Source organism: Alosa pseudoharengus, unplaced genomic scaffold (genome assembly GCF_046254945.1).
Source record: "Alosa pseudoharengus isolate Yale_2024_CS ecotype anadromous, Long Island Sound unplaced genomic scaffold, YU_APseudo_1.1 YU_APseudo_1.1_scf_3, whole genome shotgun sequence".
Taxonomy (NCBI): domain Eukaryota; kingdom Metazoa; phylum Chordata; class Actinopteri; order Clupeiformes; family Clupeidae; genus Alosa; species Alosa pseudoharengus.
The window spans coordinates 29,788,517-29,808,516 of record NW_027468718.1 but is presented as its reverse complement, the minus strand read 5'-3'; the positions used below and the strand labels follow the sequence as shown (position 1 = coordinate 29,808,516).

The following is a 20,000-nucleotide window of genomic DNA, read 5'->3' as shown; positions in this document are numbered from 1 at the left end:
AACAGCATAGTAATAGTACTACTACAACTAGTACCTCTACTTTTGCTACTGCTAATTACTAACATCCCCACTAATAATATTACTGCTGCTCTTAATGCTGTCTGTGATAGCACTATTGTTTTTCTCATTGAGGCTCTGCAAAGTTACAGTTGAGTGAGTGGTGGGGAAGGTGCCTACACTGTATGCCAATTTTAAGTGTCCAACAAGGCACATGTTTGTGTTTAAATGAGGACAGTTTAGGTATCTATCCTGGGGGTGGTAGGGAGGGGGTCCAGTGGTCTTTAGAGGGTTGGAGCTTGACTCTCTCAAGGTTGCCAAAGGTTTCCGTTTCTTGTCTAATGATATGTGTTCTATTAAGAGGTTTAGCCACAGGGTGTTTTTGTTCCATCTCTCAAAAGTTGTGTCGAGTGATGTCGACATGCTGACAGTCATTATCTTAACCTATCCGTTTTCGTCTTGGTGTCTATGCCAGGGAGAACAAAATGACAAGTGATTTTCTGTACATGATCCTGCATACATTTGCATGTATATGAAGTACATTTAAGGAAGTGGAACATATACAATTTTGTTTCCACTTTCATGAAGGATTTTTAGCAAGTTGAAAATTCAGCCAATTTATTGCTAAGATCATGCTTGGCTATGACTGTCCTTCCATTTCCTGAAAGTGAACCATAACCAGGAACAGGAGGACAAACCCAAGGCAGGGAACTTCTGACGCCAAGCTAACAAGAGCCAAGCTATTTGTGGAGCGAAGCCCAAGGTATCAGCCAAGACAGGGACAAATGGCAGAGCACTCGTTGTTAAGGTTAGTGTGACTCTGGATGCTCGGTGAAAAGATTTAGCATCTCTGTGTGGAATAACTCCTAGCCTCTCTTCCTCCCTCATGTTCTTTTTCTCTCTACTTTCTTCCCTCCATCTCCTCTTTCTCACACATGTTCTCTCTCTACCTCTCCTTTCCTCTCTCTCTCCATCTCTCTCTCTCTCTCTCTGACCAGCTCTTCAGCTGGCGGTCCTGTAGAGGCCGCTGCTCTGGAGGACTAGCGGTCAGGTTAATGAGCTGAGAGACAGATGCCTTCTCTTCCAACGGCCACCACGGCTCCAGCGCTGCTTTTATTTCCGCCAGGTAGCACAAGTAGAAAACAAAAAACAAAACAAAAAAAACAACAACAACCTACGCTAGGAGAGGCGCTAGCTCACCCGAATCCGATAATTACACGCGTCTCGCTTAGCTCAGCGCGGTTAATTGAGGCTGACTTGCCACAAAGGTCAGGGGAGGAGAGAGGGGAGGAACCACGCTGGTTAGTTACTTTGGCTAACTGAGCTGAAGGCTAAAAACGCCACAGCTGATGTACTGGCCTTAGAAAAACACCCAATGTAGTGGTGACATTTTTGTAAATGAAACATTTGCATTCGCTCAAGGTCTCAAAAGGTCTTTTGATACACAAAAATAACCGTCCTGTGTCTGTTAGGATCTGTTCACACACAACACACAACTGTAGGCAGCATAGAGTGAAAGTATCTTTGGTGTGTCTCAAACAGGATCCACTTCCTAAACCTCAACGTGTGTAATGTATTGACTATCAACTGTGTGTGTTCGAATGTGTCTCCTTCCTTTATTTTGTCTAGAATCTACATATGATTGTGCATTTGAGAGAGAGAGAGAGAGAGAGAGGAAATGAGAGGTAGAGTATGTGTGTGGGTATGTGTGTTTGTGTGTGTGCGTGCGTGCTTGTGAGTGTGTGAGAGTGTGTGTGTGTGTCTGTGTCTGTGTGTCTGCTGCTCTGTCTGATTCCTGTACCCCAAAGCGCTCTGCTTCTGTCTGAGTGCTTTACCCACGATGCATTTTGATTCAGCTCTCTAAAAGGCTTTCAGTTGCCTGGTGCATGTCTGTCCCCACTTGCTGACTGATAAGCTATTTGATTTGTGGAGTAACAAGCAACACTAACAAGTACAGTATATTATAACCCTCTTACAAAGTAAGTGGATATTCAACTACAAACACATTTCATTAAATTTCACTACTGAAATGAAAATTGAAAAAGATTCAGCACCAAAGGCAAGAATGCACTTCATAAAGAATGAAAAGAACGGCAGGTCACTCTCTCTCTCACCTGGAACTCAAAGGTCTCGTCAAACAACGGGTCCTGGTTCTGCGGCGCTGTCCGAGTCCTCTGCTCAGCGCAGTCCGCCGGGACCCCGTGCAGCTCCAGCACCACGTACGGGTCGATGACCTCCCCTTTGGCGCCCGAGCCCTGGGGCTTGGGCAGGTTCTGGGCGCTGATGACCTTGACCCGGAGCGTCTGTGGGGGCACCCCGGGCACGCAGCCCTGCGTGTGCACACTGAAGTAGGACACCTCGTCGCGCATGATGGCTGGCCGCAGCACGAAGCCGCAGCCGCCGTTCTGGATGAAGCGTCCGCGGTGCAGGTCCAGCATGGCGCCCGACGTCTGCTGGTTGAGCGCCATGAGCTGGACGCCGCACTTCCAGTAGCCCTGCGGGTTGGGGTTGCTGGAGTCCAGGCGCACCGAGCTGGGCCGCACGCGGGTCAGCGTGTGCTTGGTGAAGCTGACCAGGTCCTCGGGGCTTTCGGTGGCCAGCCGGCCGGCCTCGCCCTCCCCCAGCGAGCACAGCGTCCAGTAGGGCGGCTCCAGGGGGATGGGGGTGCTGGGCGTGGTCGGGGCGCTGCTGCTGGGCGAGTGCGGGTGGCTCAGCTTCTGGGCGCTAGTGCGGTGAGCGTAGAAGCTGCGGCTGCCGGTGCGTGCCACGGAGACCAGGTCGGAGAGCTCGCGGCGCAGGCGCAGCCGGCGGGGCTGGGGAGGCGGCGGCACGACCAGCACCACGCCCAGCTCCTCCTCGCCGGGGATGGTCATCCTGCGTCCGGCGAGCGGGCCCCCGCCGCCGATTTCCTCGTCCTCCTCGGACACCTCGCCCTCGGAGCCTTCCTCCTCGGGTGGCAGCTTCTTGCCCACCAGCAGGACGCGGCCCTTGAGCTGCTCGGGCGAGGGCAGGCTGGTGGCGCGGGTGCCCGGCGTCAGGCTGACCGGCAGGGCCTCGGGCATGTAGAGGCGAGGGCCAAAGACCTTGCGCAGGTGCTGGGCCAGCGTGCGCTGCTGGGTCGGGGAGCAGCGCTGGCACAGGTAGAGCAGCAGGGGGAACTGCGAGGTGAGGAAGGCGTACTTGTTGACCACCTCCAGGGCGCTGCGCAGAGTGACTGGGGGGTGGTGGTGGTGGTGGTGGTGATGGTGGTGATGGTGGTGGTGGTGCTTGGTTTCCGCGCCGTGATCAACCCCCAGCAGAGGCTCCCCCTCAGGCCCGTCAGTCACCCCAAGCTCCAGGCAGCGGCAGCCGGCCTGCAGGGCCCGCGTCAGCCCCCCGAGGTCCGCTCGCCCGTGCACCTGGTCGTCCAACAGGTAGGACCGGTACGAGGCACTGATGTAGTAGTGGGACAGCGGCAGCGTCATGTCCTGGCACACCTGCTGCTGCTCGGGGTCCAGCAGCTGGCACTCGGCCGACTGCAGGTAACGGGTGAAGCCGTCCAGTCCCAGCACGCTGCGCTCTCGGCCCTGCGCCGACGGCTCGAAGCGGCGGATCAGCTCCAGGCAGCCTTCAGCAGTGGCCAGGGACAGGCCCTGCTCTGTCTCCAGGAAGAGGCGCAGATCCTGAGTGTCCAGGCACTCCTGGTCCTTGGAGAGCTGCACCATCAGGAAATAGACGTCGGGGCGCGTGCAGAGCTCACAGTAAGCCTCCTGGAACTCCTCTAGGGTCACATGGGAGGTCAGCTTCTCCTTGCTTCGCTGGATTTCCTTGAACCGCTGACGCACCTGTGGAAGTGTGTGTGTGTGTGTGTGTGTGTGTGTGTGCACAAGTGTGTGTGTGTGTTTTGTTGTGGAGAAAGAAAATAAGAGAGATAGTGAGGACACAATTCTCAGATAAGGGTAAGCTAGCTTTCCTTTGAAGGATTGGTCTCTGCTTAGCTTTGCTTTTCATTCCATCTAAGCACTCAAGTGACTAATTAAAGTTACTGATTGGCTTGAGAAGCTCCTCGACTGATTCTCAGACTTCATTAGTAAGCTGATTAGCCATAGACGCCCCCGTCCTCCAGGAATGCAATCTCCCATAAAGCAAAGCACAACACGGCTGATACAGTCGGATTTACCTCCTAATAGCTGAGTGCTGACAGGACAACTTGTCCTTTTGATAAATGTTAATATCAGATTAAGTAATTATCCAACTATTTTATAAATAAATACATGAACAAGTACACATGCTTTTGATGTGGAATTTATAATTATTAGCATCAAAGGTACTGTTTATCATTATTTAGTATTTCGATATTCAGTTTATCAGTATTTAGTATCAGTATTTTGCTCATTGTTTATTTAGTATTAGTACTTTAGTATTAGTAGTCAGATTTACAGTTTATAAACAGTGTATTGCAATTTATTAACTGGAATTTGGGGGCTCGTCTGGGATTAAAGACAGGTATTTAGTGCACACTTTAGTCCAAAGCAACTCACAAAGGCATCCTGCAGTGGCCGGGATTCAGACCTTCAGAGTCAGCTTAGAAGGTGCCAATGTCAATAACCACTGTACCACCATCACCATCTCAATTCATACCTTCTTACAACCTTGGTAAGAATCATATCGCTACACAAATATGATACAGCATAGCAACGGCCATATAATATAAAGTTCTGATGCCTTTTCTCAGGTCAGTAAGGAATTATTGTATCTTCAACACACATCAAAATAATGCAGGATTGAATAAGTAACTGTTTAATTAATTCTACGTTACTACTTTCTGTAGAAGTGGCTTACTCCATTATGGGCCTCATAGTTTACTGTACGATGTTGAACAGATGCTAACTCAATGTCATGTAAAACACCAGGCCTAAGACTTGTCTGAATGAGCCCTGCCTCCTAGTCCCAGCTGTTCTCCCTCCCACACATATGGATGCCACACAACAGCTGACGCACTTATGGCTACAGTCAGGCACTTGCTCTGTTTCGTATGTTTGACTTTTTTTTATGTTTTCAATTTCTGACACTGCCTTTCATTTCCTAATCTTTCCTTCCATTATCTCCCTCTCTCGCTCATGTTCTCCTTGTTCCATGTCTTTTGTATTTCTTATCTTCATTTTCCTCTCCATTCCTCTCTCCCTGCACCTCCAACCTCCACTCTCTCCATTTCTCTCTCCCTGCACCTCCAACTCTCTCCATTTCTCTCTCCCTGCACCTCCAACCTCCACTCTCTCCATTTCTCTCTCCCTGCACCTCCAACCTCCACTCTCTCCATTTTTCTCTCCCTGCACCTCCAACCTCCACTCTCTCCATTTCTCTCTCCCTGCACCTCCAACCTCCACTCTCTCCATTTCTCTCTCCCTGCACCTCCAACCTCCACTCTCTCCATTTCTCTCTCCCTGCACCTCCAACCTCCACTCTCTCCATTTCTCTCTCCCTGCACCTCCAACCTCCACTCTCTCCATTTCTCTCTCCCTGCACCTCCAACCTCCACTCTCTCCATTTCTCTCTCCCTGCACCTCCAGCCTCCACTCTCTCCATTTCTCTCTCCCTGCACCTCCAGCCTCCACTCTCTCCATTTCTCTCTCCCTGCACCTCCAACCTCCACTCTCTCCATTTCTCTCTCCCTGCACCTCCAACCTCCACTCTCTCCATTTCTCTCTCCCTGCACCTCCAACCTCCACTCTCTCCATTTCTCTCTCCCTGCACCTCCAACCTCCACTCTCTCCATTTCTCTCTCCCTGCACCTCCAGCCTCCACTCTCTCCATTTCTCTCTCCCTGCACCTCCAGCCTCCACTCTCTCCATTTCTCTCTCCCTGCACCTCCAGCCTCCACTCTCTCCATTTCTCTCTCCCTGCACCTCCAGCCTCCACTCTCTCCATTTCTCTCTCCCTGCACCTCCAGCCTCCACTCTCTCCATTTCTCTCTCCCTGCACCTCCAACCTCCACTCTCTCCATTTCTCTCTCCCTGCACCTCCAACCTCCACTCTCTCCATTTCTCTCTCCCTGCACCTCCAACCTCCACTCTCTCCATTTCTCTCTCCCTGCACCTCCAACCTCCACTCTCTCCATTTCTCTCTCCCTGCACCTCCAACCTCCACTCTCTCCATTTCTCTCTCCCTGCACCTCCAACCTCCACTCTCTCCAGGGTTCCATAATAAGTAGGCAGCCAGTGAGCGCTGGTGCAGAGTGTCTTCCCGTGCCCCCAAACACGCCATGCAGCTGATTGCCTGCACTCGGATCCTCAGACCACCTGGTGCTTTTCTATTTTATTTCCTGTGAGCCCCATCGCCTTGAGAACAGCGACATGAAAGCAAGCTGTCCTCGCACTGTAACCTTGTGCCACACAATGTGTGTTGTTCTTTTTTTTAATGTCACACTATGCTACATTGTTGCCGCTGGCTAGATGTTGTTTCTGAGAGTGGTTCAAATGAGTGGGGCCCCACATTCCTGCCTTCCCTGAGGCAAGCTGTGCTCCATGCCAATGGCAAGCTGTGCTCCATGCCCATGGGAGCTGTGAGCTATTAAGCTGTATTACTCATGCATACCGTGCGACTTGAATCATTGCATTGCTGAAGTTGTCAGAAATGGGAAAATATTTGCCAGCTATGTATATATTAGCAATGTTTGTTCATTTGAGTGGCTATATTCCTGATATCAAACTGAATTATTGGTAATTCCACCTCACTTCACATTACCTTCAAAGAGTGTCCCAGATAGTAAGAGGCTGGTGGAGCACTGTGCAAACTCTTTTGGTATGTATTTAGTGATAATTCTTCCTTCATCTTAATAAAATTTCATATCTTATCTTAATATTCACAACAAGTTAAATTAAAGTGATGGCCGTCCAACAGCAGACCAGAAGGGGCTACGACATCAGCGGCATGCCACCAGTGGATGCCAGGTATCAGAACTGGGTACTGGATGCCAGCTATCAGAACTGGGTACTGGGGTACTGGGTACTGGATGCCAGGTATCAGAAGCAAAACTTGCTGTTGCCACTTTTTGTTTGGTTGGAATATTAGCAGTTTGCATTTATAAAGCGCTTTATCAGTGCACCCAAAGTGCTTTACAGTGAAGGGGGAAGCCCACTAGTCAGAAACAAACTATTGTGTTATTCTGGTGCTATTCTTCTGTGAGAGCTATGCTGCCAAACTCAGTCAGTAATCCCACTAGCCCCCTGGCTGCTTGTCAGTGTGTGTGTGTGTGTGTGTGTGTGTGTGTGTGTGTGTGTGTGTGTGTGTGTGTGTGTGAAGAGTGCTTTGTACTGACCTTGGTCTCCTTAATGCCGGGGCAGAGCTTACAGATGGTGGCAACCGCCGTATCCTCGGACACGATGCCATAGCCGTCCTCATCGCCATGGCTGAACTCGGACGCCAGCCAGTCGCGTCGCATCTTGCTGCCCGGGCTGCTCTCTCCCACGCTGCCACCCTCGCCTCCGGATCCCAGGGAGAGCAGGTAGCGCAGGCCGGTCACCCAGATGTTGGCCACGTCGGCCGAGAGCGCCACAAGGTCCAGCGACTGGTACTCCTCGCCGTGGATGATGGAGAAGGCGGCCTCCTCGGCCAGGCCATCCGAGCCGGGCCCGTTGTGCAGGAAGGTCTCGGTGCTTTTGCCGATGCGCACCTCGCGGATGGCGCCGATCTCCAGGCGTGCGCGGTCGCTGTCCTTCTTGGAGGGCTCCCAGCGCAGGCAAGACAGGTCACCGTCCAGCGTGTAGAAGCGACAGTAGATGCGCGAGTTGGGACGCACCTTCTTCAGCTCGCAGCCACCCTGCATGAAGGCCAGGCAGTCGGCCGCGCTGCTCACCTTCTTCTCCGACGGCATGCTGCTGAAGGAGACCGTTTTCTTCCTCCCGCCGCCCACCTTCACCATCGACGGGTCCTGCACAGAGAAACACCGGGGACAGGTCAGACCTGAGACCCATTACTCACACCTCCACACACCTGTTTCAACACGGTCATGTGTGCACATGCCTCCTCCTTTGTGGTTTTACTAATCTACCACTTTTTCCATTGTCTTTTCTCTTTCAGGTGTTGTTACAAGGTGGCTTAGACTAGGGGCCAGGCTAATGCATGTCTTCAGCACGAGATGAATATGACAAAAAGTAGCTGACTCATAATCACAGTGCACCAAAATACATAGAAGACAGAGACGGTTATCGTTTTTAAAATAAAACATTGATGTCTCAAACAATTATTGCTGCATTTGAGGAGCTCTTAACCCTCTGGGGCACTTGTGGCTCCCTGCTGTGGAATATTTCAGGTCACGGTCTTTTTTTTGTGGAATATTTCAAGTCACAGTCTTCTTTTTTTTGTGGAATATTTCAAGTCACAGTCTTCTTTTTTTGTGGAATATTTCAAGTCACAGTCTTCTTTTTTACTCCTTTCCCCAGAAATGCCTCCTCTGAAAATCAATTGAGCGCTTTTGATTTCCTCTCTAGTAATTGAACCTCCGGCTCCTATCACTGCCTCCCTCCCTCCCTGTTGGTCTGCCTGTCTCTCCTGAGAGGAGTGAACCTGTCCAGCTCTTCCTCCCCATCTCCAGCCTGAGTCACTGACAAGTCTGGGCTTTGAGGTGGCAAATGTCAAACCTGCTAGAGTAGACAAGGGCATCTCCCTTTCTCTATCCCTCCCTCTCTTTTTCTCCCTATTTCCCTCTCCCTCTTTCTCTATCCCTCTCTCTCTCTCCCTCCCTCTGCTTCTGCCTATCTAATCCTGCTGTTCCAAACTCTCTGCTCTCTAGCCAGTAATTACCTCTGCTAAAATGTGGCTGTCATAAGCTCCCCAATTACAGGTGTTAAACACCAGGTCAGCCTAACTTACTTACATACTAACATAATGACTATGGCCATTGTCCTGACAGGCGCTGTTGCACATTTACTGTATCATAACTAAACAGCCTGAATAGATGGCTCCTATGACTCCTACATTCAGGCCTGCATTTCCATCTGGGCTTTGCAGCATTTGAGCATTATTGTCAGTGGCACCCTGTGGCAGTGCGTCTAGAATCTGACACAACACACCAAATACCCAGGCCAGTCACCTTGCCCTTGTCTCCCGAGCCACAAGCCAGAGAGAGAGAGAGAGAGAGAGAGAGAGAGAGTGCACAGTTGGTGCAGCAAAAGTGTTCTTAGTTCTTAATGCCGGCTTTGCACGTCATCCTGATTCGGCAGTTATGTCCGACAACAACAGAAAATACACAGGACAACAGCACAACAAATCCCCCCAAAAGCCAAAGCCAGTGGAAACAAACACGGCAAAGAGGGGTCATGCTAAATCTCGCAATGTCCAGATTACAGAGCAGAGCTTCCTAGAGTAGGGGCTTGAGCCTACAAGCTGAAGAATTTCAGACTCAACGGGGATTTGCACACACCGTCGTGAAAGTGTTGTCTGCATGCATGCAAAGCACATACACAAAAACATGACCTCAAAAGCTCCCGGTGGGTGTGCGCGACTGAGCGAATGATTAAATATAGAGGTGGCGTAACTCGACATGCCCCAAATCCCATCTTGATCAATAATACACACCCTCGCACGATGCCGGAATCTGAGCTGCCGGATCCTTCTCGTAAAAAACTCAGAGGGGAACCTGGCCGAGCCAAACATAGTGCCACTGGCGCGGTGTCACCTGACACAAACCCAACCACTGCACTTGCACCGACACAAAGTCCTGTCACCCCTCTGGCCAGGTCAGCGAAGGGAGGCGGTGAGGGTGGCGGAGCAAAGCTATGTCACCACATGGCCACGACTCAATCACCACACGGAGCAATGATAACTGCACAGGTGGACACTCACCGTGTGTGGGGGGTAAAGGCCCAAGCACGGGGACGTTCTCGTCAGAGGCTCCTGTCGGTTCCCTCTCCCGCCACACCTCAGCTCAGCACCACCACTCCTGGGCATCCTTTGGGTTTGTTTTGGAGCCTGGAGCACGACGGCAGCGCGTGTGTCCGCATCCGCACAAAAGTGCCGAATGTGCACGGAGTGGGCAACTGACACAGAGATAAAGCAAATCTGATTGCTTTGGGCGTAAGCCGGCAGGAGAGAAGGGTAGCGGATTGGAGTGGAGCAAGACATGACCCTGGCAAAGTGCTGGCACCGTCAGCAGGGAGGGACCTGTGTGACATGGCATTAGGTCCCTCGGGGCGACGTGGGGACATGGATACGGGAAAAGCAGGTCGGACATCTCGTCTCCACAACGTTGTCGCGCGTCGTCCTCCAGGAAACCATGACAACGGTGGCACAAAGCTTTTAATGCAGTGGTTTGGCCTAAGAGAGCGTCTATCAATTTTAATCTCCCAAAGCTTACTCCATTTTCTATTTGTTTCTGCCCTCCCCTCTCTCGCTCTCTCTCTCTCTCACTCACCCTCTCTCTGTTTTTCATATTCTATTTTAAGATGATGAGTCATGGACCAAACAAATTGAACTTGAACAAACACATGAAAAGAGCAAACAAGCAGAAGAAGAGACTAAAAAGAGAATATTTAAAAAGAGAAGCATATGTCTCGAGAACCACGAAGGGAACACCACCAAAAAAGAACACACGTTTTGAGATGGGGTAACTACATTACCGTTTCAATAAGCCAGCTGTCCGATGGAATCTCCATCATGAGCCACAATATCAAGAGTGAAACGCAACTTACACTTCAGGGAATATGGAGGTCAGATGGGAAGGGTATGGAAATGATTCCCTGATCTCATAAAGGGAAAGAGATGAAGTAATTAAAGGGGGGGGCACAAGGGGGAAGAGAAAGCCAAGGAGCTTCAGAGAGAGAGAATTTTACTTTATTATTTTAATCTACCGTACTCCATATCATGCCAATAAAGCTCATTGAATTGAAATTGAATTAAGGAGAGAGAGAGAAGGAAAGAGAAAGAGAGAGAAAGAAAGAGAGGTGAGGCCCAGTTTGATGTGGAGTTTGATGTGGAGTTTGATGTGGAGTTTGCTTCAATGGCTGAGAGACAGAGAATAGTAAGTCTTCAGGCAAACAGCTATAAAAAAAAACACCTGTTTAAAGGGTCAAGTTCCATATGTTCCCTTTCCGAAGACCTCCATGCGACCATACTGCACATTATCTACTTTCCCTCCCGGCTATGGACGCATTTATGCAATTACGCATCAATGCAATTGATCCTATGCAAGCAGGTTACGTATTTGTTATGTTAAGACAGCAGGGCACATACAGTACAGCACTGTGTGGAGGTCAGACTTCACGAGGGTCTGATTCAGACAGATGGATCACCAGCGTGGGCAGTCCACTGAGGGAGAATGACAGACCATGCAGCCTCCATGGCAGTGCTTTTCAGCAGCAGTAGCAGAGAGAGCGCTTTGTGAGGCGGAGACACAGTAACCGGACTAATGAGCGCGTGAGTTAACCGGTGAGGGCGCTGCGGTAGTCACACGATATATTGATGGCACCAGAAACAATTCCATAAATCAATCTTTACGTCATCATGGGAATAGCCATACACTGCATCCATCAGACCGCAGGCAGTTGTGTACGAGGCTTCCAGTGGACTGTATAGGGATGTGTAAATAATGCACTATCCATGGCCTTCTGCCCTTGCTCTCTGCTGAGGCTCATTGATGTTTCCATCCATCACGTGATTCATTAACCTACTTAACAGTTACTCACTGTTCAATCCCCACCTCCCACAGCCTCCCTCCCCACCTCCAAATCCCACCCTCTGCCCCTATGCCATTCCTCCCCTCTCCTCCCCCCATCCCTGTACACAACACCTGGATCTGCTGCTAATCCCCTTCCCTTCCCACAAACCGGAACACCGCTCTGATCCGGCTAATGATGCCAGCGCTGGATACGCGCTAGATTATCCCCGTCCGCCTGACCGCCCACCGGCCCGCCTGCCTGCCGCCCATGCCCAGAAGCGTCCCTGCAGCCCGCGGACCCGGCGTAATCCACGCTGGACAGCACAACCACTGGCTCCCTCTCCCAGGCAGATGTAATATGCCCGGATTAGCTGACAATGAGTTTAACATCCGCTGATGATAGTAGCGGCAATCTAATTACAAATGCCGCGCGCCGGCAGCTGGGCTAATGTAGAATACTGACGGGATAGAAAACACAGCTATTTTGCCAGACTTGATCTGCAAGAGGGACGCAACAGCGGCAGAGACATAAGCATCTCTTGGTTTCAATCTTGCACGCTGAGCGTGCATGCTGGCGTAATGAAGGGATAGCTGCACAAACGCTGATTGCAGAAACGCACAGCAAAGAGATATTAGAACAAGAAAGCCTGAAAAGAATTAGATCTAATCATCTATGATACAGCTGAGAGCAGCAATCAGGGGGCCAAGCATCAATAGGCCAAAAGTCATGGCCAGTCTTGCAGCATCTTTGAACAAAATTAGTTTCTTTTGATAGAGGGTTACAATACATATTACAATGTCAGGCTATACAATAAATTACTCATTGCAAAAAACTCTGATATGGTAGCAACTGAGACCCATGAACGTTGTATAACCCCCTGAAATAATGCAATAAAAACAGGCATGACTCCAAGTGAATTCAAATCTTCAAATCTTATAAATGGAAATGCAAGAGTGAGTATGTCCTGTTGGGGGTGTTGTAGAGTCTGCCTGATGGATCCAAAAGTTTATGAAAATATGTTTTCAGATCATTTGATTTGAGTGTGCATGCATGAACATTTAATAAAAATACTGTGAAGGACAAAAGGAGTTCCACAAACTTCAATGGCAGACAAAAAAAAGTCAAGATGGACACTAGGTGCCTCAGCCCATCCAGTCATTGCGGATGAGTAAAAGTGGGCCTCTTGCTTAGTCTCTTGGCATTAAATTGCCTCATGTTGCCGCGCTGAGACACTAAGAGTCTTAGTGGAGCTTTAAAACCAATTTATGTCCTCAGACGGCCATGATCCCAAACTGTCCATCAGCCAAGCGGCCGAAACTAGAGGCACCAGCTGAGGCATCAAGGCCACTAACAACTGCTAACAGTTTCCCTCAGCGGCTCACACACTGCCTACACGCTGGTTAGCGCGTTAGCGTGGCCTTTTAGGGAGCGCTTCTGAGGAGAATCGGCGAGTGACATCCGGTACTTGAATCGATATCAGAAAGACTTGTCCACCGACAGACAAATTCTGCATCAAATCTGACCTTTTCCACACGACCAACCCCGCTCTGTAGACAAAAAAAAAAAAAGAATCTTAAAAGCTTTAAAGGTCAAAGTTGTGATCACTCTTATTCCACTGGGGCACAAAAAGGATCCCAGGAGCTGACAGTATTCCTGAGAACCACGCCGTAATATTGACCTTCTCAGTGAAACCCCCGCACATTTGACCATCTCCCTTAGTGAACGTAGTGACCATAACTAGCGAGTACTTAACTGCTGTGTGGCTAAGTGTTTCACACATACAGTAGGCACAAAGAGGTGACTTCAGGTTCAGGCCTGCAAGCCACACTGGGAACCATCCTTTCATGTGCTCAGCACCAGCATGTACAGCTGGAACTGTGTGCAGTAGGTAGGTAGGTAGGTAGGTAGGTAGGTAGTGCCTACATAATCCAGGGAGACGGAAGCTGCCCACACTGCATGGAACACACACACACACACACACACAGCCATCGCCTACAGCTCTGGGAACCCATCCAGTCTGCCCTTGTACAACACACAGAGAAAGAGAGAGAGAGAGAAAGAGAGAGAGAGAGAAAGTGATTGAGAGAAAGAGAGAGAGAGAGAGAGAGAGAGAGGGCCAGTCTGATATAGGCAGTTTGCTTCAGTGGCTGAATGACTGATTGCTTTGGCCAATGCCAAGAGCTCTTTCCAGGCTTTATTTACTTCCTAAAAAGTCCTTATTTTCTCCCCAGAGAAAAGAAAGCAGCCTGATCCCCAGAGCGACCTGCCTCAGCGTCGAGCAGAGCGGAGTGAAGCAGTGATTCTGTCCTCTGTCCCCAACAACTCAAGGCTGTCAGAAACCGTAAATCCTGCTTTGTGTCATACGACGAGAAATTGGACAATTTCAAAGCCAAAATCTCTTTAGACCTCCACAAATTCAAGACTGAAAGCATGAGTCTTTTTGTGCACCTTTAACTTTAGATCTTAATACAAAACATATCCTAATAACACTATTGGGACATACTTCCATTTTAATTTACTACCCTCTTCAGTAGCCCTTTTTAATAATTTATTTTAATCATAATACCAACAACACTGATGCAATTCTAAAGGCATAAGTGAAAGAGTGCCTCCCTACATTCATCTGTGGTGCATCTTTTTTGAAGACAGCCTTTTTCTGTATTTGATTATATTTTCCAGCACAGGCAAACATAAACAACTGCCAAAATTGCCTGAAACTAAGAAACAGAAAAGAAGTAATATAATAAAAAAATAAATTAAATTTAAATGTTGGAGAGCACTGTTGTGTATTATACCCTCAGTTCAATATTTTGCCAATCTGCTTTTACTTTTCAATAACACACAATATGTATCATACCCTTAACAGTAACTCCTCTTTATATCCAAAGCTAACCCTCTCTGTGTTACTTTCCCACATGAATCCTTCTGCCTTTCATCTGCCATCACAAGCTGTGCCTCTGCTCACTTTAAGGATGGTGGACAACTCAGGCCCCAAGCACTGCTGTTGTGTCCTCTCTCACTCCCTGTCTGTGGAGGCATCCGGGGTGTGTGTGTATTTGTGTGTGTATGTGCATGTGTGTGTGTGAAAGACAGCGTATGTACAGTATGTGTATGTGTGTGTGTGTGTGTGTGTGTGTGCGTGTATGTGTGTGTGCGTGTATGTGTGTGTGTGTGTGTGTGTGTGTGTGAGAGGGGGCGGTGGGGGCGGGGGGGGTATTGTGAGGACGCATCCTTGCTCTTCCCCAGGGAGGCTCCATCCGGAACCATGGAGCTATCCAGAGCATGGAGCAGCTCACTTGCTTGCTCGCCGAAACCATGGGTCTGTCCATTCGCAGTTACATAACGCCCACCCCCCTCCATCCCTCCCTCCCTCCCTCCCCGAGAGCAGTGCTGCCGCTACGCTTATCAAAACCGCCCCTCGTTCAAACGGATCTGGCCTCTCTGCTTCCCAGAGTGCATCGGTGTCGTGCCAAACGAGTTTAAAAAAGGGGGTCACGGAGTCAGCCAGCCAAGAAGAGACGTCTGCCAGGGGAGGCCCAGCTCCATAAGTCGTGGGTTAGTTCCAGAGCTGGGTTAGTTCCAGAGCTGGGTTATTCATGTGCCATGTGTGGGAAGGGAAGAGGAGAGAGATCGTCATTGACGGAGGAATGTTCTCTCTGGATGTTTCTGCGCGCATCATGTCAAGTGTTCCTCTCTAAATCATTCATGTTTTGCCTTTCATCACAAACTTAAGCCAATGAGAATTGGGGAATTTTGCATAATTTAGCGCCCTGCCGGTGATGATGGTGATGATTGGTGATAAAATAGGAGAAGGTGACATCACCAGCAGTGGAGCCAGAGGAACGGTTATGCAATTCCCACCCATGCACCGCAGTGATGACATTTAACGGGCCTGGGCGTACAGACGCGACAGCCGTGTGTGATTGGCAAACGAGCTGGATCGCAGCTGCCTAGCAACACCTGGCGAGCGACTGCACTGATTCGGTGCTGGCGTCCAAACGAAAAAGGGACGCTAAAATGAACATCACACCACACCTGAGCCTCAACCCTGTCCTTCAAACGGAAATGATAAATGGTTTCAAGCAAGGTCAGTTAAAAATCCAGTCACAGTTCCTCTCACGGCCTACTTGCATAATCTTGATTGAAAAACAGATAGGTAGATGGATACTTCATCCCGAGGGAAATTTTAGATGCTGATTAAAGGAACACGCCACCCAATGTCAGTAGTAATATATGTTCTTACCTTAACGAGTTGAGTCATACCTCTCCCGTGTCGGTACGTGCACTCAAACGCTCTGGTGCGTGGCGCGAATGTGTTAGCATGTTGCTATGCTAGCGGGCTCAGACGTAGCCATAGATAGAAGTAATCAAAAACATCCACGTTCTTCCTACTTAAATACAGTTGCACGAGTAGTTGATAAAAATGTGTAAGGTCACACAACATGAAACGTGGCGATTATCCAAGCAAATAAATAGGAGAACTACAATGTGTGGCGCAATAGCACTTGGGAGTACTTCGACCTAGCATAGTAATATTGATAACACATTCGCGCCACGCACCAGATCGTTTGAGTGCATGTACCGACACGGGTAAGGTTGCCAACCGTCCCGAATTGTGCGGGACATCCCGTATTTTGGGTGATTTTGATTTGTCCCGTCAGAGACAGCACCACTCCCGATTTTCAATCACAGCTCATCGGCCTTGTTAACTTGTCAATAGTAGGCTACTGTAAACGCACCTGGAACAAACTGTCCAGTGCCGCCGCTACCACTCGCATCTCACACTATGCGCACGTCACCAAGGGACAGAAGGGGCACCACAATTTAGCCAGAGAAGCTTTACTGCAAACTGCTTTTCACTCTTCTTAGAGAACGATTACAATGTCAAAATGCAGCAACAGCATCTTACATAAGGATGATACTTTTTGGGTCCTCTCGGTCTCTCTATTATGTAGCAGATCTAACTTGAACGTTATGCTACTCGTTTTAATTGGGAACGAGAGGAAGAGAGGGTGGAAGGTTCCAGCTGGCTTATGATCGTTGGTAATTCATTTCACCTTTTTAATATAATAAACTTTTAAAAGGAAATCATGAGAACAACAAAAACAATGCGAGGAGATTGCGGAATTATCCGGTTCACACTATGCTACTGACCATTTACAAAGGGGGCACTTTGACATAGGCTGCATGCACTGTGATTTGGACTGATAAAATATGAAGAGTGGTCAATTGCCTTTGTGTAATGGAATTGCTGAGTCTTGAAGTCTTCAATAATCCTTAAACTAAGCATTTACATGAAGCACATGATAGGCTATGCCAATTGAAACACTTTCCACTCAGATAGCTAGGTGGCTACCAGGTTCATAATTCACTTTTAATTGCAAACAGAAAATATCTAGCTAGCATCATTACATGCTTCTATTTCCACAGGAATGAAGGTTGTTTACACCAACTTAATATACTTATCATTGTGCTATAGGCCTAAATGTGGAGTTTGTGGAATGACCATAGGCTATATTTGAATGGAGCTGGCAAAATATTATGAATACTGTGTAGACAATGCTCTTAAAGTGACAGTACACCATTTGTAAATTAGTTTTTTTTCTCGCACTTGAAGTGAAGTACCCCTCATTTGGGGTTGAGGAAGTTGGCAACCCTAGACACGGGAGAGGTATGACTCAACTCGTGAAAGTTAAGGTAAGAACATATATTACTACTGACATTGGGTGGCGTGTTCCTTTAATAAAATAAAATGACTAGCAAAGAACCAACACAACAAATAAACACAGCCACCAGTCTGCTTGATTGGTTGCAAAGCATGTGGGAGAAGTGGTGGAGAATATTGGCTCTGCCAGCTGTTAATGGTGACTAAGCAACAACCCGTTGGGTGCCTCGGATCTGGGCGACTTGTTCCAGGCCGTTAATTTGCTCTGCTTGTCCACACTCCTGTGTTAATTGCACTGGACAAGAACTAAACAGGAGGGGGCTGTGCTGCTTGACACTTCCACATAAGGACATTCAGACCAGTCATGCCTGCCTATCTGGCAGGGCTGTGTGTATGTGTGTGTGTGTGTGTGTGTGTGTGTGGTGTAGTAGATACTGTGAGGAGCTGAGAAGAAGGAGATGAAGGTGTACTGTCACTTAATGAAATCCATCCTCATATGAGTATGGTGTGAACAGACGCAATATGGACCCTGAGGCTGCAATGTCTTCTGGGTCAACAGGTTTTTTTTTTTGGGGGGGGGGGGTTTGCATTACCAAATTGTGTTGTAGCAGCCAACACTGATATGAGCAAAATCTGGCATAAGCTACTCTTCCTGTTTCCCACTAAACACACACACACACACACACACACACACACACACATGCGCCCTGAGCACATACAGAAACACATTTTAAACAAAGCCTAAAATTGTGATTATGTGAAACGGTTGCACCCATTTCCTGTTTGCAAGGGCTTGTTTTTCATCTCATACGGTTGTGGTAACTGCTTGGCAGAGCGCACACACACACACACACACAACCACTAACCCACCCACCCACACACACACACACACACACACAACCACTAACCCACCCACCCACACCCACACCCACACAGAGAACAACGGCGGAGTCAGGAAGGCCGCCCTGCTGTGAGGCCATGAGTTCATAATCCACTCAGGTATTCTGTTATCAATAGACTCCTGTTCATCCTTACTCAACAGACTTCACTGTCCACACCTCAGAGTGTCTCACCCGCTGACCAGTACAGTAAAACCCATAAAAAACACACTGTTCACAAAGGCTCAGTGAAACCCTGGCCTGTCAGTTGTCTCTACCACTTACTTTCCAGACTTCATGTGCCATAAATCTCTCCAAACTTTCTCCTAATTGACCATCTTTTTCCGGCTGTTGGCCTTTTTCCCATCTTGCTTTCACCACATCCACTTTTCTCCTCCATTTTAAAACCCTTTTGGAACTCAGTTCTTCCCACCTAATCTAGCTGGCCCGCCATTCTTTCACAGACTGTTCCTTCATCACAGGCTTGGCAGTATGTCCCTCTTTTCATACTGAAATGCTCAAGAGGAAGAGTTTGTCTGTGCCGGCGAAAGGGCACCTTGTACTCTGCCATTGACAAAAGTGTGCTAAAAAGACTCAATTTCCCACAGGGCTCGGCACTCCCGAGTGGTTCCCATGACAAGCAGCTTCTATCGGCCATCCGCGGCCCTCTTCCAATTCGTCCCAATTCTTCCCATTATGGCCTTCCAAGGGCAATTTGGCGCCAGCTCCCGTAAGATTTCGCAGCTTATGGATCCACTTAGACTAAGAATGGCATCCCATTTCCCCCTAATGCAGTCGGATTTGAGGATGCGCCCGCACGGACAGTAAGCCAAGGTCGCCCGGCGACAACGCTGGGTCACAGACTGGTAGAGCAGAGAATCCTCTGTCACAGTGTCCGATTATGTGATGCGAAGAGACAGATGTGGCACTGAATTGAGGACAAGTCAAGATCAACTGTTTTCAGTGGCAGCAGCAGTAGCCCAAAACAACATCTATTCTAGACTTTTCTCTTCTCCACTCATAAGCCTTGTGATTCTAAGATGGTTTCAGTTGTCTCTGGAGCAGTCCCAGAAGTAAGGGATCATCATCTGCATAAATCACTCTATTCTATTCACCTAATTCTATTCATATGCATGTGCAGACATGGTTCACACGCAAAACACAAGAAGTTCATTCTTCATCTTGGTGAAATTATTCCACGCAGGCACTTGTAAACAGGCTCTCTAGGCCATGATATTCGGGGAAGCAGGTTGGAGTTGCACATTAGGCTGTCAAAAAGCTCAAGCTGTACTTTGTGGAACTAAAAATATGGCTCAGCTTGAAAAGCACCGCTGTGCACAATCAAGTGAGCTTTTGTATATAAACACCCTCCACTGTTTTCCTGCGGAGATTAAAAGACTAATCAAAAACAGTCCCACAAGATCGACCGATGACGGAGGAGAGGAAAGGGTCGCTCAGCGAGGGGGGTAAACAAAACATGAGGGAAAGAGAGAGAGAGAGAGAGAGCGAGGAAGAGAGAGGAAAAGATATGGGAAGAGAGAATGAGAGAGGGGGTTGAGAGAGGAAGAGATAGTGAGAAAGAGAGGAGAAAGAAGAAGAGAGAGACTGAGAGATAGAGGGTGAGAGAGAGGAACAGACAAGAGAGGAGGGCAAGAAAAAAACAGATAGAGGAAGAGTGGTAGGGGCTTGGAGAGCAGCAGTGCTCAGTTCAAGGCTGGGGTGGGCTGGGAGCAGGAAACAACAGTGGTGGTCCACTGGAGCAGGAGGGGGGTCATGGCAAGTTAAAGAGGCAGGGGCAGATGAGGGGAGAGGGCAGGGCAGGGGCAA

At 48.8% G+C, this 20,000-nt stretch overlaps 1 protein-coding gene across 1 annotated transcript in view; it reads right to left on the bottom strand.

Annotated features, from left to right (window-relative positions):
* The window catches only part of plcl1 (phospholipase C like 1), a 63,942-nt gene that overhangs the window by 15,538 nt on the left and 28,404 nt on the right, over window positions 1-20,000 (bottom strand). Inside the window, exons 2-3 of the mRNA XM_076263951.1 lie at window positions 7,295-7,906; window positions 2,112-3,821 (exon numbers count right to left, since the gene is read on the bottom strand). Coding sequence (XP_076120066.1) covers window positions 2,112-3,821; window positions 7,295-7,906 — 2,322 coding nt within the window. The remainder of the gene's footprint in view (window positions 1-2,111; window positions 3,822-7,294; window positions 7,907-20,000) is intronic.